This window comes from Lagopus muta, chromosome 7 (assembly GCF_023343835.1).
Source record: "Lagopus muta isolate bLagMut1 chromosome 7, bLagMut1 primary, whole genome shotgun sequence".
Lineage (NCBI taxonomy): Eukaryota > Metazoa > Chordata > Aves > Galliformes > Phasianidae > Lagopus > Lagopus muta.
In genome coordinates this window covers 37,893,809-37,919,421 of record NC_064439.1, presented here as the reverse complement: position 1 = coordinate 37,919,421, position 25,613 = coordinate 37,893,809, and the positions used below count along the sequence as shown (strand labels likewise).

Sequence of the window (25,613 nt, the reverse complement as noted above, 5' to 3'; positions counted from 1 at the left end):
TTTCTTCCTTTTGAAAATGTTGGTTACTGAGTAGGCAGCTCATGATGTATTCAAAAGGAAATCTCCTAGATTTCCAGAATGCATAGCGAGCATCTGGAAGTGAAGTCTTTTTTTGGTTGGATATTGGTATCGTGAATCACTGATGAAAATTCAGCCAATGAATTTGAATAACATGCTGAGAATCGTAGAACAGATTCATAGCAGCCTGAAAAAGTCCACATCTCTTAAGTGTCAATCCTGCATTTTGACCATAGGATCATCCCTTCTCTGTCTCAGTGGTTAAGTAATAAAATGTTGCAACACACAGAATTAAGGCCTACTTTAAATCCACTGTTGATAATTCTTCTGTTGTTGTCGTTGCTGGCTTTAGTTACCTTATAGGATCCAGTGAATGGCATTATTCCTAAAAAAATCATTAAAAACCATTAAGCAAACCAAAAGAGGATCTGAATGACTTTTAGTAGAGACAGCAAAGAGGAGAGGCTTTGCAGTACAGGGGCTGGTCCTTTCAGGGCTGTAGACATATGTATTCACTTGGCTGGCAGCTTGGAAAATACCAGTGTGGTGAGGGTGAGGACAGTCTGTAAAAGCTGTGTGATTTTATTCTTGGCTTGCATGCTTTCACTGTCAATGAAAATGCTGTGTGGGATTCAGCTCCTCTGAACTAAGTGAAAAGGCCACAGGTGCCAAATCTGATTGCGCTCAATGGCCATCTTAGACACAGAAGCACTACAGAGAGACTGTGTAGGTGGTGGGGTAGAAGCAGCAGTGCCTATGACTTGGGGGAGCTCCCCTCATCTGCTTGCCAGGAGGACCTGCGAGCGATGTCTGTAGAGAGGAGAGCTGCAGGCTTGGGCAACAGGTCTGAGCAGATCTGCTGGACTGAAACTGCTCTGCAGCACAGGAAATGGCTGTCTTCCTCTTTTTGCTTTCACTCAGTGCTAAGCCCCCAAATCTGTGAGTGCTTATGCACGTACTTAACTTTACTACTGTAAATAATTCTGTTCAACTCAATAGGGCTATTCATAGTCAAGCTGAGCATGTGTGTTCAGTGTTTGCAGGATCAGACGCAGCAGAAGCTGGCTGCTGTGCCATTTAGGGCTGGTAATTCCATCCTGTAGGCCCTGCTCTCCTTGTATGGAATGATTTCATTTTACACAGACTTTGCTTCATTTTCCACGTGTCAGCCTTCAGTACGTGTGCTATTACTGCATACCAGCGCTGAATACTCTTGCCTTAGGTATCTCATGAAAAGGGAGCAACTTAAAAGCGAATGCAAATTTGAACTAGATTCCTGTCCAGTGTGCTGCCCTGTTTTAAAATATTCAGAATGCTTTAAAATTGGCAAGAGCAATCTGCTGTTTTATGCTGATTTTTTCCTTTCTTTTAATCCACTTGTAATGTGTAAACTTCTAGAATCCACAGCAAAAGGTTGGGAATTATTGTACAGGATAACATGCCAGTAGAGTAAAAGGCAGCCCTCTGCTACCAAAGAGCTCGCAATCAAGCAACAAGTTGTGAGAGCCTGAGAGGAGGCACGTAGTTATCTGGAATTGGGTGAAATGAATTGAATAAAAGCACAATACAGATAAGGAAAGGCTCTAAAAAATGTCACGTTAGGGGATTACAGCTTACAATTTGCATAAGGGTTAAATATGAAGAAAAATACAGTCATAAGGAATATAGCTGGAAGGAACCCAGAGCAGTTACTCACTGCTGCCCCAATTGCTTTCAACTGTAATTTTCCAGAGCGCTCAGAGCTCCCTTGAGTTTGTCCATGCTTGCAGCTGTAGTCTCTTCCTGTATCCCACTCACAAATACATGTATTGAATAGTTGGGCCCCTAAAGCCCTATGCCTCACAGGTTGATGTACTTTCCAATTTGACAATTTCTCATTGATAACTCGTCATTCTGGGTTTGATTTTTGCATGTTGCTTTGCATCTGCTTCCTGATGCTGCCCCAGCTTGCCTGTGGAAATGTTCCATGTTGCCGCGTGAAAGCCTTAGCAAAGCAGCAGTGGAGAACACCTCCGCTGGGCTTTAGGCTTGTTTCTTGCCTTAAAGGAAACAATCTCAGTCTGAAGGGACTTGTTAATGGCAAATCCCCACTGACGTGTCCTTATCTTCGAGGTGCTTACATAAGAGCTGACTGATTGTTCTGGTGTCTTTCCAAGAACTGAAGTGTTAGGTTCAGTGCTGTGTCATTTCTAGGATCCTCCTTTCTCTCTAGTTCTACAGATAGCTGCATTCACCCTTTGCTGTTTATGAAAAGCCTCATCTTTCCTTCACAAGTTCTCACAGATAATTACTAATGACTCTGAAATAGCTTCAGCACGGTCCTAGAATGTTCAAGGGCAAACTTCGCCAGGCTCTTCACTTTCTTTCCTTGCCTCCTGTCCATCTGCTCTGCAGGTTATATTCCTTCTGAGCACAGGTGATTTAAGGGTGTCTGCTAAACAGGTTAGTGGCCTGCTATGTCACTGCAAAGGGCTTATCTTGTTGCTGAGTACAGGTAGAAAAACAGCTATCTGCTGCATTGCTAGTAAGGCTGAGGAACTGTGGGAGAGCCCTGAGCCCAGAACAAGAAGAAACAGTGTCATGAGTAAGAAAGAAGAGACAGTGGAAGAGTTAAAAAGTGGGGGGTGTCACAGAGGAAGCATTTTGTTGAGGAAGTTATTCTGATAGTAGGGCAAAGACCACAGAATGGAAGATGACAGTGTCTGTATCTGTGCATATTAAAATGTTGATGTCTCTGAACACAGCGGTGTCTTACAAAGTTAACAGAGGTAATGTCTTCAGTGTAGCCTGGTTGTAAGGACCTATGAAAAGGCAGTGCTACTAATGCCTGTTGTAGACCTGAGTTCTAGGGCCAGTTCACGAGAAACAGACTGGCTCCTACCTGTGTTCTGTATGGTGTAAGATAGTTCTGACCAGCTCATGTGTTTTGAGAGCTGTTAAGCTCTGACTGTGCTGATATTTCAGTTTATTTTTTGTGAAAATAATTGTACTGTCTGTCCCAGCCTGAGTGAGAATGACAATGTGTACAACTATCTTTGTATACAGAATTATTCTGCTTCCATCTTCTATCCGCTACTTTCCTTGGGGGAGGTGTGAAGCTCAGTCCTATAACTTTTTTTTGTGAATATTCACACCTGTATGGGAACTACTGAGAGACAAGACATGGATGGATCAGGTCTCTGATTCAAAGGCGCTTATTTTTGAACATTTCTGCTTAGTTACAGAATCTGCTTAGCTATGTGAAGCCTCATTTATTCTGTTTTTCTCCTTGTCAAGATGAACTGTAAAAAGTAACATCTTTATCTTTCTCTTTATTCTTTGTCTTTCTAAAGAGATCTAGCTACACCTTGATTAAAATATCTGTATCTGACCAATTAAAAAGAATAGTTGGTCTATGTTCTGTAGTCAGTTCTTGTGAAGATGGCTCAGAAAGCCAACACTCTTCAACAAAAATTGTCAGATACAACACACTGGTTTCAGTTGTATTGGATTATTTATGTCATCAGCTTTCTAGGAGTTAATTACAGTGCATGATCTTGTTACTGAGGACAATTAAACTGATTTGTCTATCTGCCAAATGAAGAGTTTTGTGGTTTCTTCTTGCTACTTTTGCAGCATTGCTTTTCATGGTTAGTGTGTGGCTTGTTTTGATTTATTCCATTATTGCTTGCTGTGCAGGCTGCGCTGCAGTGGTTATTTCTAACCAGCGGCATCTGAAAGATTCTCCACTGCACCTCTGAGTAACCCTAAACATCACAGATTCTAAGTAATTTGCAAAGCAGATATGCTGTTATTTTTATTCTTGAAAAATCAGAAATCACTAATGTGAAGAAGTAATGACTGCAGTAATTTTCTTGTCTGTGGTCACTTCCTGCACTGTTGCAGTTTTCCATTCTAACTGTGGTGCTTTATCAGTTGTTGGTATGGAGAGCTGTTTAATCAAAACATTGTTAAATGCCAGATAATGGAAAAAATGAAAAATGTATTTGTGAAAAGGGAGGGGCAATCATTTCTTTTTTCTTCACTTTGCTACTAGAACAGCTATCTTGACTATAGCTGCTGTCAGTGGGTGAAAGGGTACTCGATTAGAGGAATGGTATATTCTTCTCATACATTAAAAAAAAAAACAAAACAACAAACCCAAGCACCACTCAGTGCTATGTGGTTTCTGTAGTCAGCTGAGCTGCGGAATTTGGGTTTAATAAAAATTCTGTGCATTTATACATGATTTGTTTTCATAGCCCGCTGCTCCTGAATACATTTGCCACTGAGAAAATGTTTGTAAATGGTGTAAACATAACTGCTTCTGAAATCACAGAATCATAGAATCTATAGAGTTGGAAGGGACCCTTACAGGTCATCTAGTCCTGCAATGAACAGGGACAGCCACAGCTAGATCAGGTTGTTCAGAGCCCTGTCCAGCATGATCTTGAATATCTCCAGGGATGGAGCATCCACCTCTTTGGACAATCCATTCCCGTGCCTCACCACTCTCACTGTAAAATACTTTTTCCTTATATCCAGCCTAAATCTCTCTTCTTTGAATTTGAAACCATTTCTCCTTGTCCTATCACATCAAACTCTGCTGAAGAGTCTGTCCCTTCTTCCTCACAGCCCCCTTCAGGTACTGAAAGGCCGCTCTCAGGTCTCCCCAAAGCCTTGTGGATCATTTTTGTGGCCCTCCTCTGGATGCACTCCAACAGGTCTGTGTCTCTCCTGTACTGAGGACTTTACATCTGGATGCAGTACTCCAGGTTAGGCCTTACTCTGGTAGAGTGGTAGGATCACTTTCCTTGCCCTGCAACCCAGAAGCAGCTGGCTTTCTGGGTTGTGAGGGCACATTGCTGGCTCATGTTCAGCTTGCCATCCACATGCTGATAACTGAATACATTTTTCAAAAGATTGGTACAGTTCTTCAGACAGACAGAACAAGGAAAAAAATGCTTAATCATTGTGTCAGTCATCAGTTGGGTAGAAATGGTCTTGACTCAAGGCTCAGAGGCTCTCAGACATAGGTTTGAATTTTGGATGGTCCTGTGTAGAGCCTGTAGTTGGATTCCATGATCTTTGTCTCTTTCAACTCAGCGTATTCTGTGATTCAAGATGAGGCTCCTTCTGGAGTTGTGTTCTATGTCTGTGCCCAACAAACCAGAGCCCCTTCTGCCAATTAAAACAGCAAGGGCTTGCTGAAATGCAGCTAGACACCATGTCTCTGAGCGAGGTCTCATCATGTCCAGGGAGCTCCAATTAGGTAGTTAAGCCAGCAGTCTGCTTGTCTTGAGTCTCAGAAACACAGATTACAAGCCAGGATCTTGTCTCAGTGAATGAGGAAACATATGTCCTATGACGATCTTTGTGATCCTAGGAAAGGAAAAACAAATTAAAATTCCTGATTGCCATTTCTCAGATCAATGTATATTTAGAATTCCTACTGAAACCTCAATGCATTTTGAAGCCGCAGTCAGCTAACCTATACACATGGTTATCACATGGGGTACACATGGGTGGTGTGATAGGAGATGCCTATAGTTTTCAATACTCATCATTTTGGTACCTGGTTTCTACTTTGTTCTCCACTACTGAGTCTCTTCCAGGCAGGGATGATTGCCAGCTGAACTGCTTGCTGTCTGAACTTGTGTCCTGAGGTCTGGGCTCACAACTTGAATGCAGCAAATTGTATCCAATTAGAGAAGCCCCAGACATCTTCCATGAGTTTACCAGCTCCCAGAGAGGAGCAACTTGATTATAAATTGCCACCTGCAAGCCGTTTGGAAATGCCCATTGTTTGGAAGGCTAACTAATGAAGTTTTTGGCTACGAGAAATTTTGTGATGTGGGTAACAGATCAGGTATTGTGACTTGGTAAAGATGTATTTCCGGGTACATTTCTTCACATCCTTTATGTATATATGTTTAATGAATCAGGCTGAATCATATTTCACATTCAGTGAAGCTTAGGTTCAAATCCTCAGTTTAGGAATTACGCACGTAAAGATAACAATACATTTCTGAGCAGTTCTGCCTGGCTGGCAGGCACGCAGGTGGAAGCTCACCGGGAGACTGGAATAGGAGTGGATACCACATATACTTGTGTGAGATATTTCTGACACTGCTTTAAGTGGATCATGTTTTCACCTGCTCTCACTTATTTTAAAAGCATTGCTGGACTAGGCTACTTCTTTATTATTATTTGGCTTTGTTTTTCTGTGGGATCATAAGTACGTGACATGGTGAAAGCATCCACTCCGAGTGCAGCTGGCCACAGAGGGATTCTGCGGAAGTTACGCCAACACAAGATAGCTCTGTTTATGCCAACAGTGATACCCTGTACCACGTTTTTGACAAAGAATTGCATCTTTTTTCTTTCCTAAAGAGGAGAAGTGGGACAGAAAAGTATTCTGGCAGTACCTGTGTGTGCATGATGGAGGGAGGAAGAGTTTTTTAATCAAACGTGTGTAAAGGGAAGGACCAAACCATTCTTTCTGCAAATAGGACTAACTATGAGGAAACTTTGCTGAATGCATTTTCCAGTTTTGATTTCATTTATTTGTCTTATGTAAATCTGAAATATGTGCACTGAAGTCACTGAAGCTTCACTGATTTTAACAACTGCAGCATTTACATCAAATGGCCTCCCTAACTCTTTGTGCTGCTGCAAGCAAATACAATTCATAATGGTACATGAGCTAATATGTGCATGGAGCATTCTTTTGTGGATAGTGTGAGATACAGAGACTGTCAATCTAATTCTCATGAATGGAATTTTCTACAGCAACATTGGAGTTTGCTAATTTCCCTTTACTGGTACTGAAGAAACTTAGAGATGTCAGAAATTTCCTTACAATGTAAAAAACAAACCTTTTTGTTCTTATGTATTTAGGTGATATTCCTGTGACCTTTTTACAGTTCTCAGTTAAGGCATAAAGCTGACAATTCTTTAAGCCATTTCTATCTGCTCAAAAAGGCCAAATGCTAAATGCTGCTACTATAAAATTAGCCTTTCTCTTTCTGGTCCAAGGAACTGAAACAATATTTTATTTGGATTGTTCTTTCTCTAGGGAAATAATAACTTGTGCTTCCACCCTTTGAATCAGCTAGGGATTTGATGTAACTTTCTGTTAAACTAACAGTGTTCGACACAAAGCATTGGATTTACTATGTCTAACATTAGATGTGTTTACTGCATCTAACAGTAATGTGATGTGTTCGATCAGAGAGCTTTCCTTAGGCAACAGCTAGACACAAAGCTAAATCAAATCAAAGCAGGAATCGAAGTATTTTATGGAAAGCCCTCAGCCTCTTTTCTCCCTCTCTTTCTGTAATTAATAGATTTTATTATTGTTCTAGTGAGTCTTCACTTACTGAAAATAGCATTACCACATCACCAAATGTACACTTCCTAGAAAAAAAAGCTGAAGTCCAAGCCTTCTATTTATTAATCCTTCTCCTTCATTAAAATACATAATTTGTATCCAATACTGATTCTTCAAGAGTGCTAAGTTCATGTGTGGTAGTTCCTTGCACTTACGAGATTCAAAATGTGTAATGCTTAGCATATCCAACAGGCCTGTGCAGATGCCAGATAAATAATCTATTGTATAAAAAACAATTATACTTTTTAAAATTGACACTTAATTATGATTACATTTAATCATGAAGTAGGAGGAGGTATATTTTCCCAGTTACAAACATATTTACTGATTAAGTTGGCAAATAGTTAAACTTGATTGACTACTTGCAGGAAAAGAAATTCTCTGTAAATGCTTTCATGGGTGTAGAAATAAACAGAAAGAAATCTGTGGTTAGTCAGATTCACATTTCGAAAATAATATCCTTTGCAAGAACAGCAGAAAGATAAAACCTGACCTGAAGCTTTGACAAGGGGTGGTTAAATGACTTCTATTTCTACAAAGCTGTTCCAATAAGATAACGTAAGAAGTAAACATACGCACAGTAGTCAATAAACAGCAAATTGGCTTCAGTGTGGCACAAGGAGTTTTTATGACACAGGCTCACGCTGGAAACTCCAAGCCAAGAACTTTGGTGTAACACAGAACAGTGAACGCAAATCGACCTCTGCTAATATAACTACAGAGAGATGCTATAGCACTTAGAATAATCCTGAATAGAGAAACTCAGGCCAACTGTTCAATTTCTTTATGCTTGTCACTAGTCTTGGCCAAAGCTAGGCTGAAGCCAGGTCTGACATAAAAGCTAGGAACACTAATGACATTTGGCTGCTTGACTATTCTGTTTGTGCTTGGAATTTTAATGACATGTCATAGATATGAGAAACTACATACATACACAAGGCACTGTAAAGAGAATCCTAGCAGCATCTTTTATTGGTTTGTAGGACCCTTTTACTGTGCTCCTTGTCCAACAGACACTATCCTCAAAGTCAAGTTTCTGGGTTTTTTTTCATTGCAAGAATATTTTTATATTCCAGAAATGTATCAGCTAATTGAACTGGGTCTGTTCAGCCTTGAGAAAAGAAGACTGAGAGGGGACCTGATCCAGGTCTATAAATATCTAAGGTGTGGGGGGCAGAATGGCGAGGCCAGACTGTTTTCAGCAAGGTGTGGAGTCAGGACAAGGGGAAACGGCCAGAAACTGGAGCAGAGGGAGTTCAGCACAAATGTGTGCAAGAACTTCTTTATGGTGAGGGTGATGGAGCACTGGAACAGGCTGCCCAGGGAGGTTGTGGAGTCTCCTTCTCTGGAGATTTCAAGACCCACCTGGACACCTACTTGTGCGACCTGGTGTAGGGAACCTGCTTTGGCAGGGGGGTTGGACTCGATGATCTCTGGAGGTCCCTTCTAACCCTTACAATTCTGCGATTCTGTGATTAGTATATAAAAATAACCCATCATTGCTTCTTAATTTTGTCACCTTGTTGCCTTTCCATTTTAGGTGCTGTTGCATTTTTGTTTTATTGGAGGAACAGTTAAGGACAGATGCTTTTGGATCTGTGTGAGAGCAACATACTGCAGGGAAGAAGACCAGGTCCCATCTAGTGTAGCATCAGAACACAAGACTTAGAAGAGATAGTTCTCTGATAAAATAAAAACTACATTGCAATCAAGCCCTGGAAGCCTGAAATTTTGGAAAGCTCTTGGTTAGTCACTGACATTCTGTGAATATCTGAGGAAGAAGGGGCTTCACCCAGGTGGAAGGCATGCCCGTCCATTGAAAGAGGTGATTCTAGATTTTGTTCCAGAAATAAGAAGGATTTTAGGGCTTTCAGAACAAATACTTTTCCCAGGGGGCTGGCAGAACTCAATTATGCCTTCCTTTGTGAGGCATGTGACTTTGCCCCAGAGCACAAAGAGAGAGAGAACTTCACTGGTGTTGGATGGCTTTCTGGAGCTTTTTTTCTGAGCACTGAAGGAGAAAGCAAAGTATATTCACATTTTTAGAATTCACATTTAAAAAAACAACATGTCCTAAGAACTAATATGCTTGTACTGCTACCATTACAGTGTCAGTAATAACTGCAAGAGCTTTGTCCTTTCAGCCTTCCTTGGCTCCTAGAGGCATGCGTTGAATAGGAGCAAGGACAGATTTAACTGCTATCTGAACAGGCACAGGATGTTAATTTGGCAGCTTGACAGGCCTCCGATAGAACGGGATTTTTTATTCCTGTTGTACGTGATCTTACTATACTTTGCACATATACAGGGAAATGTAGCAATGGGTGGAAGGGACAGAAGGTCAGGATATTAATTGGTAATGCTTAAACAGCCTTTGTAGTTGCAAGAATGCATTCAGCACTGTAAAACTGGGTGAGGCTGGGAAAGATAATTTAAACTATGTGGAATGGTATTATAATATGCTGATGTCTGTGAACCAGCTCAAATATTTGTAGAAGTCCATGTAGATATGGTGAAAAGATGCTAATTTGGCCTGTGACATTTTGATTTACTTGAACATGTATTGATTTAATAACAAAAAAGTTTGATAGTAACAAATTAAAAAGAGACTATATTAATAATAATAAATTTCAAAAGCTATAAATTCTTACATATTAATTTATCTTAAAAATATATGCATAAAAATTAAAGAATATTTTCAGATATTGATTATATCTGTATTAGTAAGTTTGGTTTATGCACAGTACAGACAGATAAGGAGGGCAGTTACATGGTTCCATGAGTGCTGAGTTATCCATGGGCTGAGCAGCCACTGTTTTTGCAAGATGTCTGAATGCTGTCTAGTGAGTGCCTTGTCAAAACTCATTGATTGAGAAATGTGCTTGGGTGTGAGCACATGCCAAGCTGTGTTACCAGAGCCTGTTAGCTGGATTGGCAACTGGTGGTGTGTGTGTGGTCTCTGCTTACCCCAGCTGGGAATGGAAGGTGTTAGCTGAAGCTGCTTGCTGCGGTGCACCCTGCAGATGGGCTGACAGGCTGTCAGGTGCTATGGCACAGTGTCAGGTCACTTTCAGTGATCTTCTAGCCTCCTGATGTGCTTCTCACTGCAACTGCTTGGCCCATTGCTACAGTCTGCTCTGTTGGGACTACCTTTGGATGAGATTGGTCTTTAAACTTCGCATTATTTCATAGAATCATAGCATGGCTTAGGGTAGAAAGGATCTTGATGATCATCGGACTCCAACCCCCTGCGATGGGCAAGGTTGCCCCCCACCAGCACATGCTACCCAGGGCTCCATCCAACCTGGCCTTGAACTCTTCCAGGAACGGGGTATCCACAGCTTCTCTGGACAACCTATGCCAGGGCCTCACCACCATTTATTCCCTAGCCACCTGTATATACCAGATGCCTTTAAAAGAACGGAAACGTAGATTTCATACATAGTGAGAAATGCATGTGCCATATAGTCACTTGAAAGCTTTTCCTGCATCCCTTTCAAAGTCTGGGTTTAAGGTAAGAACACTGTTTCTTCTGCTGTACATGAAGTCTATATCCCCTCTGTAGTGTGTGTTTGCAACCCCTTAATCCACCTCAGTGGCACTGCTGACATACCTCCTCCTTGGCCCTACAAAGCATGTGTCAACACTGGAGGAGCATCATCACCTTGTTGAGCCCCTCTCTGCTCCAGGTGACAGCATAGACAGCATATTAGTCAGGAACTTGCTATGTTCTTGCTTAGCATGTTTCCCAGCAAAGCCTGGCTTTGCTCTCCATGCTGCAGAGACTACATTAGATGTTTCCTGTGGTGGGCTGTAAGAGGCAGAACTGGCCAACAGGCCTAAGAAATCCAAGAGTCCTTTCCCAGGCAGCAGTACAATGTTGAACTGGAGCTTTTGCACGGCAAGGCAGGCAGAAAATGGGTGCTGTAGGACAGAGTCAAGGCTCTGGTGGCTGGGATTTGCTTTTACCAGATTGGGTCCTCTAGTATATGTGCAATCTGCTGTCAGAATATCTCCAGAGAGTACTTGATTTCTGCTGTCTTATTTTACTGTCTTATTTTAGTAGCACAGTCTAGACTTTGTTACCAGGAATCATGCTGGGGCCTGTTAACAAAGGTAATTTGGATTGGCAAAGATTTATAGTATGCATCTTTGCTTGAGGACTGGAGCAAGGATAGAAGGAACGGCCTTTGACTTGCCCCAGCCTCACTCCTTGAAAAAACCATGCTGCTAGTGCTGAGTCACCTCCTTTTCATTCTGAGAGCTTGGAGTCCGTGAGGAATCTCTTGGGTTAGTTCTAAATTCATGTAGGAGCAGAAATGGCATGGAAGGCACCAGGGCTCATGTCAGCAGCGTATGCAGTGCTGCCATCAAGGATGGAAAGCACGGACTGATTTTGTTAGGACCAGGGTTAAAGTGAGTTCAGAAGCTGTGTCTGGGTTAAGGAAAGTGGAAGAGAGGCTTTCTGTGGTGCTCAGGCAACATGACAGGCAAAGCACAACACATCTCTTGTATAGCGAGGCCTGCTGGCTTGGAGCATGATGCTGCTACTGAAAGCACTGGCAGCTGCAGTGGCTAGAGTGCCTTTTCATCATGCAGCCCTTTTTCTCTTTGCTGAGCATCACAACAATCCATATGTTTCCCTCCTTCAGGCTAGACAATGAAAATCCAAACACAGTGAGCATATATAATGCCTAGTTTATGTAGCAGTGTCCAGCCAGCAGTAGCACAACTATTCTGTACTTCACAATTTTTTTTTTTCCTTTTTTTTTCCTCCGCTATGAATCACTACAAGTATTGGCAATAGCAACAGGTATGGTCACTGAGGGTATTGTTATTGATATGCACAGCTCACTGTCTGAGAATGACTGCTTTTGCCCTTTACTTGATCTAGGATATGTCATTTTTATTACATCACGTCTCCAGCTTTGTTCTGTACTTGTACAATATCTAGCACAGACACAGCCTGTGCTTCAGAGAGAACAGTCACATAAACAAGTCTTGCAAATGGGCAGGATAAGTAAACCCAAGGGATGCTTTTGATCCATGTTTATAGAAAATCGTCATGGCAGGTCAACAGTTTCACCCATGTTAATTGCAGGGAGACTGGAAGAAGAATAAGATAGCTAAGGGAATGCTGATGGAATGCTTCTGTTAAATGTGAGAAGTTGCAAGGGGAGAGCACAGGATTCTTGTTTGAAGATTTAATAATGGGACAGAAGAGTCTGATGTGATGGTTGAACTGGAGATGAAACTAAAGGTTTATTTCTGCAACAGCTGATATACTGGGGGTGTGAGGTCCTCTCTATGAGGGACCAAGCCTGTGAAAACTTGACTTGGACTGATTTTCAGCTGCCTTAACTCCCTGAGCTAGCTTACTGTCCAACCACAGAAGCAGCAGTGCTAGCACAAGAGAGGAAAATGACAGCATGCAGAGGAGAACAGGATCGCAGCAGCCCAGATTGAGAGAAAACTACCCAACCAGGGGACCACACAACAGCCTTCAGAGGCTAGGTGAGAAGTAATATGTGCAAGGCAAGGAGTCTCACTACTTATGAGCATACTGCTATGAGCGCTGCAAACAGTTGATATGATCTTGTTTTCTGAGACTAGTTCTGGACAGAGTACTTCAGTGGTGGAAATAAATTGTTGTGCATACTTCCATATACAGCAGAACTCAAAACCTGGTTGTAGAAATAAGCAGCAGGATAGCAACTTGTCCCTGGCCTCAACATTTGGAGAGGGCAGTGATATAATAAGCTACTTGAGATATCTCGGACGTAGCTTTTTAGAAGGAAACATCTTTTCCCTCTGGTTATGTAGCAGCCAGAAGTGTTTGATCGCTGTTGTTCCTGCTCTGATGGAATTAATCATCACTGTCACAAAGCTGTCTTTTCACAGAGTACTCTTCATTCACACTATGGGACCTCTCCAGAAATGCTATTGGCAAAATAATTTTATTTCAGCTAAAAACTGAAAAGAGAAGAAAGCCAGATATGTTCTCCAAAGCTAATCATTCTGGCTCTGGAAGGAATTGTTTTCTAAATAACATAAGTCCTTGCAGTCAGCTCTGAGCAGTGCCAGAGTTCTTCGGGGAGTTATTCTAAACTCTAGTCCTCAGCAAAGTAAGCTTTCCTACAGCCAAGTATTAGAGTTAGCCTCCAGGCTTTATTTTTATCTACAGTTTTCTTGGCAAATCATGAAGATTATGTTTGGCATTTTATTTCTAGCTACAACCTTCTATCTTTGGTTTGTGTTACACTTTGCAGAGCTTAAAGTTTATACAGGGTTTTGGGTGTGTGATATAGATTCTAATAAGTTTCTATATGACCTACTTCAAAGCTTAAACAAAGAAAGCTGGAAGATTTGAGCAGAGCTCTGCTGAACTAATGTTAGTATTGAATAAATAATGATTTTTAATATTGTTTTGGTTTTCTTTCAAATAGAACTGTAATAGAGAAGAAGGTGGAGAGCAAATTTATTATTGAAATGCAACACACCAGTAACACTGATATATCTTGGAGAATGTAAGTACCAGGGGCCCTAACATTGTCATTATTGTATATATTTACTCTGAGAAATTAAATCCTAGAAACTTTGTTTGTACAGAGTTTTAGTATGTTAGAATTCTGGGATGTGTTTCTCTGTAGCTATCATAATAATTTTATATTACAAAAAACAGTAAGCTTGCATAATGATAGCAAGATTTAATATTCTTATTGTGCCTTGCAATGAGGGAACATAAAGTATGTTACAACTACTAGTTGTACTAAGTCAAAACTAAATGTGCAAACCTGATTTCTGCATCTGCTGATGTAAATGGATATTTTACTCACAACTTAAGCAGCACTGATTATGAGTGAAATTAGTGAAAAGCACTCAAATTCACATCACAGAGCTGAAGATAAAAACAGTTGTCTCTGTGTGCTTTTGCTTTGCCAGAATAATGTAAATGAAAGGTTAAGACAAGAGCTAGTGGGGGGTAAAGTGGAATGCCAAACCAGTGATGGTGCCTGCTGCCTTCTATGTTCGACAAGGTAGTGGCAGTACTAAACAGGAAAGAGTCCCCTAAAGTTTGCTAAATAATTCTATTTTAAATCCAGAAATTGGGAAGGAATGAAGTCAGAACTGTTTGTTGTAAATGGCCATTTCCTTAAAATACAAAGAAGAGAGAAAAAACACTGGTAACTGTCTTAGGGTATGTCTATATGGACTGTTTCTCTGAGAAGCGATCAGAGCTATCACAGTACCATGCTGGCACACCAGTGTGGTTCTCAGTTCAGAAAGGCCTCACAGATCAGCTCAGAGTGAAGGCAGAATACACTCTAATCTGTGTGAATTTGTCTATGTGAAGATATCTATTTTTTTGTTTGTTTGGTTGTTTTTCCTACTCTGTTTGTGTATGCCTTTGAGAGGATATACTACTATTGCTATCCCCGTCCTTGGACGTGTTCAAGGCCAGGTTGGACGGGGTCCTGGGCAACCTGATCTGAATGTGGATGTTTGGTGGCCCTGCCAGGCAGGGGGGTTGGAACTACATGATCCTTGAGGTCCCTTCCAACCCGGGTGATCCTGTGATTCTATGATTCTGCTTAGAGTATAACAGACACATTGATACAGGTGTGGTGAAGCCAGGGTAGCCAAAATGACTTGTAAAGCTGCAAATCTTTAGTAAAGAAGAATTTTGCTCAGAGTATTTCTTGTCTGGGGAAGAATAAGAGAATGGAAGACACAGTTATTTGCCTTTTTCTATGCCTTCTACTTCCAGACCAAGGTGTTCTTCTCTTAGACATATTAAGTGTGTCTTTATTTTCAAGTATCTTTGAGTATTAGAATTATGAATATGAAAATTAAAAAGAAATACTTTTCAAGTTCAAATAAAACAGATGAACAGGCTGTACGATAGTTAAGTGCTGTAAATATGATCTTGAAAATGGATGTACATTAAATACAAGTGTAAATATGCATTTGTATAATGGGTAGAAATAATCAAAATCAACACTGTAAAAGTCGCCTTAGCTTAGGATGTTTCAGGTAACACTGCTGACATTTTATATTTGTGGCAACATCTTTAAGTACCATAGAAACTTCCATTGTCCTGAAGATGACAATACCACTTGTTTCAAAAACTCTCTTACATCCATTCATGAAATGCTTAAATAAGGATAGTAGCGAACATTATTACATTCTGTTAGAGAAGACAGAATCTGAAAATTTGGGTCAAAATCAGAGGGACTGGAAATTCACCTCTACCAGTGAGTCTGCTGATGTAACTCTAGACACTGCTTGCAGTTAGTATCACTGATAGGGAAATAGTGACTATGTCACTTTAGGTAATCCTATGAAAAAAATGACTCAGTGTTTAGTGGTGGGCAGAACGACTGGTGGAACATTAGATATTACTGGGAAAAGAATAGCAAGCAAAAAGAAGATATGGCTGTGTATTAGAAACCCACAGTTTCAACACTGTGCACAGCTGTGCCTCAGAGTACAGCACAGTTGGAGGTGTAGTTATTGGTTCAGTGCTACAAAATGAATTCTGTGCAGAGGAGGGTTTGTAGTGGCCAAGTTCCATCAGTCACCCCTGTCCTCAGGAAAAGCTAGTCACTTCATTGGAGGAATGAAATGACAGAGGTTTATAAGGTGGGGTGTGATATGTGGAAAGCTAACAAGAAATGGATACTGGCTGTTTCTTAACTGGGAGCTCATACTTCTTCAGCTACAAGGCAGTGAATTTAAAAACAAAAGGCAGGTGGCTCAGCAAAAATATCAATCAATTCAAATACAAGTCGTGGTCGATTTGTATATTGGTAGCTCTTGAGCAGGTTGGTCTGGAGACAGCCTTCAGAGTAAGAGATCCCTGCACTGGCTACTGAGAAGTGGAAGGATGTGTTGGAGAAGGATTATACCAGAACTGTTTTATTTCCTATGTACATGTATCTTCTTTTGCTAAGCCTCTGCCTTTGGGCTGGTGTCCGAAGTGAAATATGGAACATAAAGAACCATGATTTGATCCAACTGTTGTTACCATGGTACTTTTCTTCTTGCAGGTATCCTCAACAATGAGCCCAAACCAGGCATGTGTTGTACATGATGTCACGGGTACCTGATGGAGGAGCACAGGTTTAGTACTTCATGTTGGGAATACTTCAGGGAACACAGCTGTCAACAAAGTAAGCTTGAGTTTGGTAAGAAAGCTGTCTTGAAATGAGGTCTTGAGTTAGTTTCAAGACAAGTTCCTATTTTTGTCCACTATTTGAATTGACTATATGTGCTGAGCAAAGAACCTAGATTTTCTTAAATTTTTTAGTATGTGCAGTAACTCATTCAGCATACCTGTCAATCTGTTCACTAATGTAACATAGAGTTATAAAGTGTTTCAGGACAGGTAGTCCAGTTTAAAAGATGTAAGTAATTATTGGTGCCTTGTAAATCTCTTCCTAATAATCCCCTTCTCTATTCTGCTTGCTTCCAAGTATTATTTCTTTCCTTATTTATTTCATAAGTTATCTAATATCTGATTTTAAAAAGTCACAATCAGATGAATTCCTGAGTTAACATTTTTTATGAAGCCTTCTGCTATGGAAGGTGAACAGCACCATCACAAACGTTTTTTGTCTTCAACAAGTCTTTTTCCTATCAGACAGGAATTTGAGATTGTCTAGCTATACCGTACCTTCAAAACAGACCATAGTAAAGAAGCAGTATCTTGAAAAGTATAAAAGAGCATTCCAACAGCACAAAGATAGTTTGGTATCTCCCATGTACTTGTTGAGCTGTGCAGAACAACTTTTTGCAATTAGAAACAAACAAAAAATGAAACACAAATAGTACAAATAAAGGAATTTTGACAGCATCTGCCTGGAAGCCTACTGTGTCAGTGCAGCCAGATTTGATTCCAGAAGAAGGGGACACCAGATAAAATTTTAGCTTTGCCAATTCAAAGGAAGAAAATTCAAAAAATGTTTTATCTTTTCTGTCTGAGTTTTCATATGTTTAGACTCCAACTTGCCTTCTCACTTCTTCCCCCGCTAATGTCAATTGATCAATGAAAAAAAAAAAAAAAAGCACATCTGAGGTAAAATAGCCACATTTTACCAATGCTGAAAATCCAGGTGGTCACACTCAACAGTTTTAATTCTTTGCTAGACAAGGGCATTGAAAATAGCAAACTATTGCTGGACTGCTACGCAATATTTTTTTCCAGATCCGTTCTGTAACTTGACAGGCAAATTGTTTTGCAATAGCTGTTGAATTAAGGTGAAGTCCATAATTCAGATTTGAAAGTCTTAAACGCAACTTCTCCATAATTGGAAATTCAGTGCCTAGATGTCTGTCAGGGACACAGCTATTTGTATCTTGCCAAAAACAACTTGGTTCGCAATCACAAGGGAAAACTTAGCTTCCCAGCTGGCTGATGTGATGTAATCTGACTCCTGCTCAGTTACCAGAGTGCTGCAGGAACATGTGTTCCGTTTGTTGACAGAACAATTGTCCTGGATAGCATTTACTTACAGTTCAGTACTTTCATGAATATTACAAGAACTTAAGTCACATAGCACAGAAAGTGCAGGTAGCACTTTCCATTTTCAGTGTGCTTCTGAGCACACTGCCAGCTCACTCAGTAAATCTTCTAGATTTACTAGATATTTACTAATTGCAGAGCACAGGCAATTTAGGACTTGGACAGATCGTGCTGTACCTCGCTTTCCTCAGCTATCCACTCTCATTTCTTCTCACTCTAGCCCGCATAACTTCTTTGTCCAAAGTTGTCTTATGGTGGGATTTGTGCCATAGTGATTTTCTTAGTGAAAACAGAAGAAATGTGGAAGAGGCCTTAGTGACAAGAAGAACAGTGAGTTGGATGATGGTTCAGGGAATTGTACACTTGTGATCTAACATCTATAGACTTTCTTGCAGACATCCCACCTTTTTGAACAATCTGATGAATGTTTTTCTCATTAAGAAAAAGATAGAAGAACAGATCACAAGAATCTGGAAAGTAGTAATTTGTTTGTGTTACCTGTTGGCGATCTGTGAGGAGTTGTCTTTGCTCAGACAGTAATCTCTGGATTTGTGTTGTAATCCCTTCATTTCCTGAATAACACAGTCAAATTTGCCATCAATTCTTTTTCTTTTCACTTGAAAATCTTGTTGTAAGAAGTTGTTATATTTGCTATGTTCTTTAGAAACCTCAGATAAGAGTCTTGAACTTTATAGAAGCAGCATTTACATGAGGAATTTCGACAGCTGTCCCCTCATGAGGAGGTTATAGCGTCTGTAAATCCTAATCTGATTTGCACTAGGGAATACATGCAGCTCATTAGCAACAGTGTCATCTTAAGGTTAATTACAACAAAACAAAATATGAGACGTGAGTTTGCCTTGTAAATAACTGTTCCCTTATATCCACACTCCTCTATCAGAGCCGGAAAACCAGAGATAGTGGGGATGATAATAAATGCAGCTAGTCTATCTCTTTAAGTGAAGGAGGAAGCTAAGTAGGCCACCCACTTCCTCCTCCAAAATATCGCAGAGCTGTGTCTAGTGGGACATGTAACACATTTACATCAGTCACGTCCTTCAGCAACAAACACCTTTTTCACGATCCTTCCTATGCTCTGCAACAAACAACATTCAAATCTGTTCTCTCTTGGGAGGACGGAAGTGAAAGAGTTGCCTCCCTGTCTTACTGAAATCTTGCTAACTCTTTGATCCTCTTGCTTAATTCCTCATCTATAATAAATGTTTCCCAACTCTTAGATAGAAAATAGAAACAGATAGTGTCATCCCTGTGTATACCCCTGTATGACTTGGAAATGGCAAACTATAACAGATGCAGTAATATTTAGTATAATGCTTAATTTTCAAGCTATAATTAGATAATATTTTATAATTTGATTTACTATGATAGTTTATTTAAATATTAAAGGATTGTGACTTCAATGTGTAGCTATTATCTTATCCTTATGTATCCAACTTCTCAAAAGCTGAAATACCTCAAATCTAGAAATATCTGAAGTTAGATATATATTCTGGCTTAGTTGCTGGTCAGAAAGCAAACACCGTAACACGGTTTGAAAACTCTGTACACAGCAAAGATATTTCAGGATGGTTGTGATTACAGAAATATAGTGTCTATTAATATTTTTTTCTAGCCCAGTTATACAGTATTCTGGAAACAAAAATTAACATAGTGATAGTATGCTGAGTAAAGAATAGATCTACTGATAAAATGTTAAAAAAAAACTTCTATATTTACATTGATTATTGAAAGAAAGGATAATGATGCTAATGGGTTTTTAAAGGTATATTTACCAAATCTTGGATGAAGTGCTCATAATATGATGTTGTAAGGCAGAAGTGACAACTCTGAAGACATTTAGTGTTTAAATAATTGGCATGTAGTTAATTGGGCGTTTTGAAACTGAGTCCAGAGGGTGTCCAAACTCATTTAGAATTTGGCTTTTCATCACAACAGCTATGATTAAACTCCCTGGGGTGATGGAAGAGAAATTGTGTGGGAAGAGCAGGATCATCTAGAGAACCTTATGGGAAACAAGATTTAGTGTCCCATATTGCACAATTTACCTCAACAGCCTGGAACCTAGGATATATAAATATCTTCTTTATTTATTTTTTATCATTCTTCTGTGCATGTGGGAAAAAAAAAGATATACAAATATACATATATATAAAAGCTGACTAGCCTTTAATGTTCTTCTTTGGCTGATGAAAAAGGTTAGAAGTTCAACTTGGAACCTTAGGGTAGCTACTGCTGTAATAAAGGGTGCTAATTTTTTTTATGATTTGAAGGCCTGCATACATGAGGTTAAAATATTACATAGTGAACCTATATAGACAAAAAATGCAGATGTGAATTGTGTTATACCACAGGATTTGAAAGAGCTTCTTGGAAGAGTTCTCTCCTACTGCAGGCATTTACATGCTAACATTGTTAAGGACTACTTCCAGATCTGGCCTAAAAGGAGTAATTTCTTTCTTTCTCAAGATTGCCCCAGACCTGTCTCAAAAGGGTTCCCTAGACTTTCATACTACCGGCGTCTAGAAACTTCATCTAGCCTAAGCTGTGCAAATGCTATCTTTTAAGTTAAACATCCATTCTTCTCTGTGTCCTACAGACAGATCAAAGATGATGGCTGCTGCAGGGCAAAACAACATGAAGGTGGAATGTCATGAAGGCCTCTTCCTTCTTGGTAAGCTGGACATGGTGATTCTGAGCTGGTCACCTAAAACCAGGAACAACTAAACATATTATTAAGTCTGGTGATGTATTTCACTGCTGTTCTGTATAAGAGCTTGAAATGTCTTATATTTAGATATTGTACACAAGAAGGATAAGAGAAGAAATATAATTTTTAGGTTAAAAATCAGTTGTATACTTTTTCCACATGTATAGAAATATAACTGAAAACTTTCTGTAAAGCTTTTTGGTACTATTGTTGATGGACAAAATCCTTATTTGTGTTACCAACAGATAATTTATGAGAAAAGCTAATAATAAGAGGAATAAAAAAAAAATATGGACACACAGCGAGGATGTTTGGTAGTTTGTTGGAGACCTTTCATATACTATGTGGCCATGTATTCTAAAATGTTTCTGTTCACCAAAGCAAGTAAAACTCCCATTGTCAGAACTCTGTAATGATTTCAGTATTGTGACATACCTGAAAATGATTAAGCAGCAGATTTTTTTTTCCTTTTCTCTTCTGTTCTTTTTTTTTTTTTAAAAAAAAATATACTGAAACTGAAACAAATTTCCCTACACTTAAAGTAGTTATTGAAAGGCACAACTCCTCAAACATAACAGTTATAAAATGTGTAAATCTTTATGTGGGAGAACAAAGAAACATAAGGATAATTGATCTTTTAAAGAGAAAGGAGGAGAGAAAATGAAGAGGAAGTGATTTTATTTCCTAAGAAACCTGTCTTGACTTGCTGTAAGCCTTTCAAATCTACTCTACTCATCTAAACCTGTACTGATTGCAGTTAGTGACTGTAATAATGGTGACATCACTGTTTTGTTTACACTGAAATGTCTTTTGAGGGCATCACAACAGAGATGGTTTAAGGACAGGTATTGATTATGTCTCATCTTTGGAATTTGGTAATTATGATGGTGCACCTCAAACACGCTGCACTTGTCCTCTAGTCTGTTTTTTTCCTGAGCTTTAGATTATAATCTCCTCAGGCCTGTGATTATTTCTTCATAAGCATTTAAAAACCACGTAGAACAATAAATCTCCAGCAAAGATACAAGAATAACTCTGCTCCTTGACCATACTAATATACAATTAATATTTAGTCACCATTTTTGCAGGTTGCTATTGGTTCTTATTTGATCCTGTTGTTCATATGTCTTCTTAGATGGTATGGTATTCACACAGTTGCCTAAGTTTTTGTTTGTTTTGTTTAGTTACAACACCACTCTTACTGCATTCAAGACACGCATAGGATAGTTTTAATGAGAGCGTTGACAGCTTCAATTAATTATCCATATCATATACAGTTTTAGACACCTTGAACTCATAATTTTTTTGAGTGTTTAGTTCTTTAGGACACAGATATTCAAAATGCAACATCCGCTACCTTTATTTGCAAGTGTATTTGCCTTTCCACAGTTTGGACCAGATAAACAGGCACCGGGAATGTAAAGAATGCACAACTTAGTTCACTACGTAAGAGAAAGTTTCATTTTTGAAATTGTGATGTAGGAAGTACATTGGCAGGTGTCAATCTTGGTTTAAATGATCTTCCTTGTAACTTTCAGTCCTGAGACTCTTCAGTTTTTCTGCTGCATTCCTCTCTCCCAAGACCCTTTTCTTTTTCATTCACAGCATTTGGCCAAAATGTTACTTCCTACTTTTGTGTCTTTCTTGCCTCCTCCTTAACATTTGGCTTTTAGACTTCTAGTTCCCCAGAGATCAGCATCTTTAAAAGCAGTGATTTGCTTGGAGCCAGGCTTCTCATCCTGCCCAGCTATTTCTCCTGCATCTGTGACTCTTTGTACTAGTATTTGTGTCTGTCTTTGCCTTTATCCCTTTTGTCTGAATTCTGTTACTCCTTTTTCAATGCTTTTTGTTTTAGTACAGCTATAGGAATCAGCTGCTTGCATACTGCATCCCTCTCCTCCTCACACAGTGGTTTCATTTCTTGAATTTGTACTTTTTTCTGCCACTATCAGATGTTCCAACAAGAAGGGCTGATGTCTTCCCTTGTTTCCCCTCCAGCACCTCTCTTCTTATTTCCCATTATCCTCAGTCTAAGACATTGTTCTAGCCATGGAAACGATTTCTCCTTTCTCGATGGAAAGAGGGGGCAGGAACTAGGGAACAGTGACTGCTACAGCATTTTCTTTCTTCATCAAGAAGAAAGGGGCACTACTCCTTCCAAAACAATGTCTTGCAATTACCTGCAACAGGTACTTCCCACCATTGTCAGTGTTGCATTAATGATATTTTGTTAGCCTGTGGAAACAGCCCTGACTAACAGACAAAAGCCCTGAGAAGGAGCCTGCGTTGGCAGTGGCCACAGCTGTTGTAATGGCCCATCAGACATGGTCTCGTCATCCGGTTCATGAAGTCTGTGGTAAATTCCAGAGGTCATACTTGCCAGAGCAGCTGGTGATGGCAGTGAATGGGATGCTAATGTCAGAATGGGAGGAAGGTGCTTATATCAGCACCTAACTTCCTTTGAGCCCTGCAGGTGCACGATGGCTGGCAAGAAATGCAAAATCAGGAGTGTAAGGTGTGAAGCTGATGCTGATGGCTCTGCCCTAAGGAGACAGGTGGTTTTCTAATCAGAGATCCGGCTTATCCAACAACTTCTACCTCTTCCATGCATGTCCAAGAATGTTTGTGGGGGTGGTGGGAGGGAAAGGAGGAAGAAGAGTGGAGGAAAAGCATCACTGTGACACTTTGGTGGACAGGGTATGTCATACTAAAATACTGAGGATTCTCTTCCAGTGGCGTAATAGCCCTGTGCAGCTCCTTTTGGACATCATCCATGTATCAGTAACAGTTGCACTTATGTGCACAAAGCTGGTTTCTATTTCAATAGTGGTGTTTTTTTTGTTTTGTTTTGTTTCTTGTTTTTTTGCTTGTTTTGTTTCTTGTTTGTTTGTTTGTTTGTGGAAAATGGAGGTTTGGGGCATTACCAAGTTCTGGTCAACTTCATGTGAACAGAGGCATCACTTTCTTCTCACTCGGAGCAGCATGGTGTGGGGATAACAGGTTGGCCTTTTCTGCTATAGTTATACATACTGTGACCTGATGGAATGCAGTGAGCAAACAAGTTTTTCAGCTCAGGAAATGATTGAAGAGGGTGTTCACCTGGAGATGCTGTTCTCAGTACTGAGTGCCAAAGGAAGTATGGTGAACGAACGCTGGGTTTATTTTGTTCTGCAAATTGATCTGTTAATTGGGTACTGTGATGCCATGGAGAAGAGTGTTAGAGCACCTGTTCTCTACCAGAGGAAAAAACCCTCTTAACAGATCAAGAGAAAAGGAACATCCTCTAATGCCTAAACCTAACTGACATTCATGCTAGTAGACTCCTTTTTGATGGACTAAACATTCTTCTGACTCTGGCTGAGTTTTTCAGAAACTCTGTTTTCTATGCCCTGAGGAGACACATCAAAAACTGAAGTTTGCTGCACACTATGGAAGTCCTTACTTTATTACTGTCTTCTGGGCTCATCCCTCAAAGAGCCAAGTAATTCTGTGCTTGTGAAGATGGCTTGTACCAAAGAAAGACATGTGTGATCTATCTCTCAAGACATTGGTGATAGGGCTTACTTATGGGGTTACAGTTTATCCTCATTATACCCAGGGTTTCTAGTGCAGGATCAATTCAACAGTCTGAGCTGGAACTCTGACAGCTCACCTGTAACTGGAAGAGGAAAGGACAGAATGGGTCACAGAGTAAGTCACATACTGAAGGTGTGTCATGGCACTTCACAGCATGGTCAGTATTTTTGTGGTGGTTGAGCAAAGTGCTTTACTTTTCTCTCTTCTGCTATCTGAACTCTCTGAGTTCAAACTCAGCTGAGGCATGAACCAGGCTACAATCTTGAGAAGACTGAAGAGTGTGCTAAGATTGCTGCCTGTTTAATCAGCTCTACACAGTTTGCCTTCATTTATCTTGTCTGCACAACTGGGCAGGTATAGCTGCTGGTAATTATATGTTTCTCAAACTACAGGTTATGGTGACCTGGTATAGACCTACGCCATATCATTCATCTGAAAGCTTCCTCCAAGTTGTCTGCGCTGGGAGTTCCATCCTCATGCCAGGAGTTCCCCTGTGCCATCCAGTAGCATGGGCCTGCTGCTCCTTCCAGGCCATCCAGAGGAGCTGTCAGCTGTTACAGCTCAAGCTGATCCCTACTGGCACCTTTCTGAGAACCTCTGAGGAGCGCTGCTGGTGTTCATGCTCAGGGCCATGTGCTCAACTGTGGCTGCCCTCCAAAGCGTGTGGCCCTTGAGGTTCTGCGGTGCCTTGCGCTAGTGGCCAGCAGGGGCCTGGTGTGCCTCCACAGCCAGGAGTACATTTCTATCTGCAGGCCCTGTGGGGCCTCCTTTTATAGTGCTCCCAGCCTGGCATAGTGTTTGCTGATGTGGGCATTCTGTCCATTTGCTGTTTCTGAAGCTCCTGCTAAGACCAGCCGCTCTCTCAGCTCAATCTGAGAGGGACTGTCTGAGACACAGGCTGATCTTCCCCTTGCTGTGATCTGCCTTGACCGTAAGACATCAGTGTCAGCCTGCTGTCTTTCACACTGCATCCCCCCGATGACAGTGTGATCTCCGTGCCTCTCAGCAATCCACTCAGACTTCAGTGCTTTCAGAAGACAAGCTGGGACCAGGCCTGCAGTGAAAGTCCCTGTTTTGTTCCTGAGATTTCCACACCATACAGAGTTCATGTGCTGTAACAAATTAGTGCTAGGCCTACAGCATCCCTCAGGTGCTGCAGTATATGGGCTGCGCTGTTCCATGGCTATGTAGCACCTCTGCCCTCTTGGTGCACAAGCCCTCTTGTGCCAGCTTCTTGTGTTTATGGCAGTAGAGATCCATTCACACCTCAGTTCCAAAAGTCCTGTACCAACAGAGGATGCCTCCTGCTGGGCAGGGCTTCAGGGTGGGAAAAGAAGCTCTATCTTACATCTGCTGTAAAGGCTGTGGTAGCTGTAGTTACAGGGAGAAGCCCA

At 40.5% G+C, this 25,613-nt stretch overlaps 1 protein-coding gene across 1 annotated transcript in view; it reads left to right on the top strand.

Moving 5' to 3' along the window:
* Positions 1 to 13,862: 13,862 nt before the first annotated feature.
* SLC4A7 (solute carrier family 4 member 7) overlaps positions 13,863 to 25,613 on the top strand; it is a 95,241-nt gene continuing 83,490 nt past the window's right edge. The window contains exons 1-3 of the mRNA XM_048950703.1: positions 13,863 to 13,917; positions 16,441 to 16,563; positions 20,533 to 20,607. Coding sequence (XP_048806660.1) covers positions 20,587 to 20,607 — 21 coding nt within the window. The 5' untranslated portion in view covers positions 13,863 to 13,917; positions 16,441 to 16,563; positions 20,533 to 20,586. The remainder of the gene's footprint in view (positions 13,918 to 16,440; positions 16,564 to 20,532; positions 20,608 to 25,613) is intronic.